We start from the raw sequence: 7,518 nt of genomic DNA on the forward strand, positions 1-7,518 counted from the left end.
CAGCTGAGCCCCAGCATCCATCATTCTCAGCTTCCTGAACACGGATGCAGTGTGACCAGCTGCCTCACACTCTCCTCAGTGTGTTCTCTCTCTATGGATCTTCAGACTGCAAGCAGAAACAGACCTTTCTTTCTTTGAGTGATTTTGTCAGGTGGTTTGTCACAGCAGTGTGAGAAGTAACTGTGTCAGCCTGCTTCTTCTCTTGTCCTGCTTGGTCCCTCTCCTGCAGTGGTAAAGTATCCACACGATTATGTTAATTATCCTACCCAAGCTCCGAGACACAACTGACTGCATAGGTCCACATTGAGGAAGGTGTAAGGGTAGGTGACATGGATCACTAGTGAATTCCACTGTTAAATCTTTCAGAAAGAAACTCAGATATAGTTCTAGATGGCCTCATTGAAGTCTGTTTTCAACCCTGAACTAGGGTGTTGCTTCATGGTCCAAGGGTTCTAAACTGACCTCTCCATTCCTGTGGGAAAACTACCACTTACCTAAGGAGCAAGCATGGATCATGGTTTATTCAGCCCTGTCCCAATTCCCAACCACTTCCATCTCCACCACATCTACAGGCACTCAGAGAGAAGCACGAGTTTATGAGGGGTCTGGTGACAGTAGCGAGATCTCTTACTTGTGAAGAAAGACAATCTCCACGTTGACATCATCCCGGTCCTTGTGCAGAAAATCCTTCAGGAAGTTAGAAACACTCTCCAGAGTAATGTGTCCACAGACTACAATGTGCCTGTACAGGAAAAGGCAGTTAGAGCCAACCAGACCCAGCAACATGACCCCACACCCCATTCCTGATTGGCAGAGAAACTGAGGCAGCTGCAAGAGCAAATACATCTCCCCACTGAGCCCCAGGAAACCCAGTGCCCATCCCCAGAGGGTCATGAGGCAAAGTGATGTCACAAACAGTTGCTCAGAAGCTCCTAGACAGAAAAAAAAAAAGCATATGGCTGCTCACCTGATGCTGCACAAAATCCTATTAAAAGCCCAGCCACTTGGCCAAGTGGTTTTATGCATTTAACAATAAGTGACATTACGCTTGTGCTTAAATGCTACATTATCAAGTCCCTGGCAGATTCCTATCTCCCCCTTTCTGCCCACAAAGCGTCCTCCTGGGAGATTTACCGCAGCAGTCTTGGTTTATGACATACTGCTTATCAGGTAATGAGATAACAAATCTTGCTGAAACGATGGTTTTGTGTGTAAGAAAGCAGACTTTTATCAGGGTGGCTAATGTGCGGCTTGACACGTTATAGGCTCGGCTGGCCATAAGCAGTAAAAAGGAAATTTTGCATTTTTCCACTATAACTTCTCCAACAATGGGGGCATGTAACACTTTACAGTAAGTGAGCATTACTCAGGGCTAAATGAAGATGGGACGCCCATGGAATGGACAATCAAGCTGCCTGAAGGGACCCGGTCCCCAGAGGGCTGCTGCCTCAGGGTGTTGAGTCTCTCAAATGAGTCAAACTAATTCACCTGAAGACCCTTCCAATAGGCAGGAGCCAGGGAGATAATGAATATGGAAATTATGGCTTTGTTATAGAGTGGTTTGAACTCAGTTTCTAGAAATATCCCAAGAAGTGTGATCCTTTTCCAGAGCATTTAAGACCTGCAGCTTCTCCAGCATTTCCTCCTGAACCAATATGACCTTAATATCAGTGTATCCTTGGCTCATTTATATTGGCTTCATGATACTTAATCACAAGATCATGATCTAAAAATTGGCCCCAAGACCAAAAGGCTGAAGCTTGACCGTGAAGCTATAAGCATTGACTTCTATCAAAGACACTGTGCTAAATGGCTCAACTTGTACCTCTCTATCCTTCAGACTGACAGTAACAGAGGATAGATCTCTAGTGTGTTATAAGACTAAGTTGGTTGGTGAATATGCAGTAAGGCAATTTCCCAGGAAAAATTTAGAATCCCCAGGTCCTTTGCCCTTCATAATTTCTCTGTTTGCATTGTAATATGGCAGAAAGCTCATTGGCTAGAGGCAGCTTATTATAGGAGGCAGTGGTGATGGTTTATGTGATATCCCATTAGACGTCATTATAAGAGCCTGCCCTTTTGTGGTAATTTGGTGCTTGACTAAGGATGTGAGAATAATGCAGTATACTCATTGGGGAAAGGATAATGGTGCAGAACAAAGAGTAAATCAATAATATGTGCGGTACAGTTAATAATATTACCATTATGGACTGTTATTGTTACGGTGGTGCACTTAGCAATCAGGCAAGCCATGGTCATGAAGGTGAAGAGTGACAGTGGGGTCCTTCAGAAAAGACATCCTAACATGATCATATTACCCTCTCAACAGTACCAGCTAGGTTGGAGGGTCACTTAGCCACTCATCCAAACTTAATTCCCAAAATTCCATATCACTCAACCCTTCTGCTTATGAGGCTTCAAAATACACTACACATAACTGAATTCATGAAATGAACAAACTATTTGGATTTTTTAACCATTTTTATCATATCTTAAAATGTTTCTTGTAGCATAAGTACATATATGGGCAAAGTTTAAGTAGGTATGCAGGTTCTGAATGAGATTATGATTCTGAATTGACAAACATGTTCAGAAAGAGACCAAGAAAGAGGATTTCCCTTATGGCTTGAACTTCACACAAGTAATAATAGGGTTACCTGGTGCATTCTAATGTCCTACACAAAGGCACTAGGATAGAGAAAGCTCCAACAGGAATCCAACTTGCAGGTATCTCTGCAGTTGAGGCTGTCTATGTCTTGGCTGAGATAGCAAGCCAGGTAAGGAAGAACTCTAGCTCCCTACTTTGATGGCAAGGAGAGGATGCCCCAGACAAGCTACTTATTCCAGTTCAGACAAGAAGCTGAGAGGTCCATTCCACCTAACCAGCCTCTGCATCAGATATTGCAAACTTCAGAGTTATATGCTGGAATATACCTGCTTATTATTCAATGCCAGACTCAAATGAATGGTGACTTGAGACAGCTGAACACTCACCCTTCCTGTCCTGTACACAATGAATGGAGTGCGCATCCCCCTCCCATCCCCATTACTGCTCTGAAATCATTCATCCTGAGAGAGATATGTGTGAAGTGGAAGGGGAGGAGATGAGCCCTACCCCAACACGTCACCCTTGAATCAAAGGTTCAGCCAGCTGATTTATTTAGCCTTAGAAAAAGCCATGGTTCTATTATTTGAAAGTGTGCCTGGTACATATAAAATATATTCCAATGCAATCAATATTATCCCTTAAGCCTTTAATTAGCTTTCACTTCTCTTAAGAAGTAAGTAGACAAATGCTGGCAGGAAAGAGGAAGGGGGTAAAAAGATTGACTTTTTTTTTCCAATTTGGTGCTAGCTGTCTGATACCATACTAGACAATTGAAAATATATATCTTTTAGCTACAGCATGATTTCTGGAGTGAAAAGCAGTCCTTATCAAAAATGGAAGAAAAAAATCTTCCTTCAACATAATTGGTATTTTTGCTCAGAAGAAAAGGGGTGGGGGGAACCTGAGGGTAGGGGATTGATTGAAAGCAGATTGCCTTTTTGCCCAGGGAGAGTTATTAGGTACATTATCATGGCAACCTTGAAGAAGCCATATTGTTCCAATCTGCCCTGTATCTGATTTGAAGATGTACGGCTTCCCCCCTTTGTGCCAATAATCATTTCCCTCCATTTTGTTTTCCATACAATGGAACTTATCAGGGAGCCCACATATTGAAAATGTTTGAATGTTGTCAGAATTGATGGATGGGGAGATGCTGCCTCTCTAGCCCTGTATCATCACCGGAAGATCAGACCTGGCAGCCAATGTCTGAGGAAGCACCAGACTCCCTACAGGAGTATGGGGAAAGGTTGGCAAATGGAGATAATCCCACAGGCAGTAGTTTGGGGAAGAATATTGTTTCAGAAAGAAGAAATGTGATACGTATTATCCCATCTATTCATTATGACTGAAAATAGTTTATGACTGAGAACAGTATAGGCTCCTTGGAAGCAGTGGATATTTACAGGGCATGATTTGAGGAAGGTTAAAGATCCCTGTCCAAATGATCTCTGCTGGCTTCCACAATACCTACGGACCTGCCTGGTGAGATTCATACTCTGATGTCAGACACTAATTAGTTACATAGTCTTTGACAGATCTCACCAATTTTTCATCTTAGGAGCAACAATTCAGAGCTATACAGACACTGTAAAGAGTGCTTCATTCCTGAGGTTAGCTCCAAGATTTACTTGGAGAGCTAATACATGGATGGATGGGCCAACAAAGGAGCCACCATCAATGTTCTAATAGGGACTATGTGACTTCTTTGTATCAGTACACAGCAAGTGGCCTGTATAATTCCATCTAATCTTCAAACAACAGCAGGTTCTATCATCAGCATATCTTTAAATCTCCCCTCTGAAGTTGTTTCTGTGACATGCATCTCTTATGTTCACAGGAAGTAAAAGTAACTGACCCAGGATGTAGCCCAGGTATTGAGATTTGAGTGCACAGTGGGAGGGAGCTGACAGTGGAGGGTTGATACCTGCCAGCTTCTGCTCTCTCAGGATAGGCAAGATTGGCCAATACCTGGAGGAGGAGGTACTGCAGGAGTTCTCTGAGGTTCAGAGACATTTGTCATGGGAATGGGGTAGACAGAGACAAAATTTGTATAAGACATCTTAGTTTCTCAGCATCTCTAGTTTAGGCTACATCTGCTCAATTGGCCCAGAAGGTTCAAGGAAACAAACAACACAGCAACAACAACAACAACAAAAATAAGGAACACAGAAATTATCAATGCCTCTGTGCATAGACACTAAACCAAACTTTAATATTAGTCACACACTCTGAGAAGACAAGAGGCTATAAAAGTAATGTCCATATCTGGGTCAGACTTTGCATTCCTATGGATCTGAGGACTCTTCCACTAGACCAGGAACCTGAAGGATAATAAAGAGATGACCATTTATAGCAGAAGTTATTTAAGTGGGTCACACTGAAAGGAATTAAACCATTTTCATCTGTGGCTCTGGATGTAGTGTCTTTAAGCCCAGTGTTAATCTTCATGCCTGGATTCTATGTGGCAGTTCCTTGGACTGTGAAGACAGACAACAGATCTAAGTCAGTAGCCACTTCTACTTTAATCTGATTGGCACTTGTGGGTAGGATAAAGCTTGATGGATGAACAGATATTTCTGAGGCAAAGGTAACATAAATGTAAGCCCATATTAATGGCTTAGATGAAAGATCCATCTCAGATGTACAAGGAAGTGTGGTGAATATTAACACAATGGTAGCAAATGACTTGGTGGAAGGAAGTTATTCATCCAGTACCAACACTGAGTAAGAGCCCTAGACAGTGGATTAATTAGAGATAGGTAGCATGGGTTGGCTGTGCAACAACTAAAGCATCTTGTGGTTCAGTGTGATTGCATCATAACAGATCAATGTATGGCTACACTGGACTCTCTCAGGAGTTACTGGGAACTGCCAATTACTTATGCCATAGGTCATCATTCATCTTCAAGTATTTATGACAGTGCTCCTCTGACCACTGGCCATGTCCACCTCTAGAATGTGGTCATATATGTTCACCTAAGTAACTCTGCTTTTGTTGTTCTGGTGGGCCAGGATGGCCAACATTCTAGAGTCAAGTGACAACCTGTGTCAGAAGCCAATTCCATGCCTGTTTTTTAGGGTGGCCTTATAGCAGGAGGTATAAGAGGAGGAGGACAGGGTTTTTCAAGGTTCTGATGATGGGCCACCAAGGAGTCATTTAGAGTCAGTTTAGTTCAATGAGAACAAAAATCTACACACTGCACACACACACACACACACACACACACACACCAGACAATATTTATGAGATCCAACCACCTTTGAAACATTTTACACTTTACCATGACAAGGTATTGGTGATAGGTTCGGATATATCTTAACTTCAGAGGGTCTGTGGCACACAGTTTGTCTAACACCTCTATTCATTTGATGAGAAAATATGTTCAGCACTTGGAAGGGCAAAGCAGCCTCCTCTATTTGATGCCTTCTAAAAAAGAAGCATCATCAAATGATGTAGAAAGGACCTTGACTAGGCAGCAAGAGACTGGGGAGCAGGTCTCTGTGACTCGGAGCCAGTCATAAGTGAAGAGGCTGACCTCACCCACCAGACCCTCCTGAATCCCTACAGTGTGATTGCTCCCTGCCTATACGCTAGTTCTTGTCATCATTTTATCTTGTCTAGACGTCTGCAATCCCTTCCTGATTGATTTCCCTGTTTACTCCCTCAGTCTCCCAAAAGCCAAAGAGTAAAGACTGAGGCAGATCTGACAGTAATCAGGTCTTCCAAGGTCACGGAGATCTTAGATCTCTCCTTAGCCAGGCCTCACACCAGGAAGATAGTATAAAATGCATGTCTCTGGGCTGTTTATTTTTAAAGATACTATATCCATTTTTACTGGAACAAGTATAAAGAACTTAAGAAACCCATAGCCATCCTGTCACAATAAATCATACGGAGTAAATTGAAAATCCTATAGAGCTTTTTCTGAATACATTGCACTCACTTTGTCAAAGAGGTAGATGAAATGTGGCATGTATTGATCTAGATGTCTCTGTGAAACTATAATATTTATATCAAATACATATGCTAGACTCTCTTCTGTCTTTCTGCTGAGCCCTCTAATCATGCCTGTCTCATCCCACCTCTTTCCAGCACTCCCACCGTTAGTAGCCCTTGGCGTGGGGTGATTGGATTTTAAGGAGCAGTTGGCAAGGGTCATGGGTAGCATTTTATCACACAGAAGTTGGGTAGTTAGAGGCCCTACAAGCAGCCACATGGTAGTCAGTACCAAGCATCATGTTTGCCCTGCTATGTTGAACTTGAGCTTTCTCATGAAAGCTGAACTTCACTTCCCACATCACCCAGCCATGTCTTTCTGGCTGCTTTGTCTTAAGGCAACCGGTTATGAATTGAATTGTGCCTTCAGAACAATTTCTATTGAGTTCTTTCCTTCTGGCTTATGACCCCACTGCAGAATAAAAAGCAAATCCATTCCAACCTGCCTTCATTTTTCTTTACTTAAAAAAATCTGTTCCCAGGAGTCTGTCTTGACTATGGGGAAAGACTGTCACCAACAATCAAAGCAAACTGACGCGAACCTGCTGTTTGTATCATTCCATCCTACCCCAGCATCTCGCTCTAGCTCAGCCTGCCACACAGACACACACCATTTATTTTCAAGGCTTATTTGTTGCAAAAAGTATGCTTGGCTTGGACATGAAGCCAGAGGAAATGTGGTCAACATTTAACAGTAAACTGCAAGAATGGTGTCCAACCCAGCCTCCTTGAATCTTCTCCTAAGGCCATAAAGGAGCAAAAAATGAAAACAAAAAAACACAAAGTACTTATCATGCCCACAATCCCAACCTGATTATAACTATTTCCTGTAAGAGAAAGGGAGAAAAAAAGACAGGGAGAAAAGGAAGAAAGAAAGAAAGAAAGAAAGAAAGAAAGAAAGAAAGAAAGAAAG

The 7,518-nt window shown here is 42.4% G+C and overlaps 1 protein-coding gene across 27 annotated transcripts in view; it reads right to left on the reverse strand.

Moving 5' to 3' along the window:
* Kcnma1 (potassium calcium-activated channel subfamily M alpha 1) overlaps positions 1-7,518 on the reverse strand; it is a 688,486-nt gene that overhangs the window by 200,187 nt on the left and 480,781 nt on the right. For all 27 annotated transcript variants that reach the window (XM_028758454.1, XM_028758452.1, XM_028758459.1 and 24 more), the window contains one exon: positions 632-742. In XM_028758454.1, coding sequence (XP_028614287.1) covers positions 632-742 — 111 coding nt within the window. The remainder of the gene's footprint in view (positions 1-631; positions 743-7,518) is intronic.

The sequence above is a fragment of the Grammomys surdaster genome, unplaced genomic scaffold (genome assembly GCF_004785775.1).
Source record: "Grammomys surdaster isolate TR1022 unplaced genomic scaffold, NIH_TR_1.0 126198, whole genome shotgun sequence".
In the NCBI taxonomy this organism is placed as follows: domain Eukaryota; kingdom Metazoa; phylum Chordata; class Mammalia; order Rodentia; family Muridae; genus Grammomys; species Grammomys surdaster.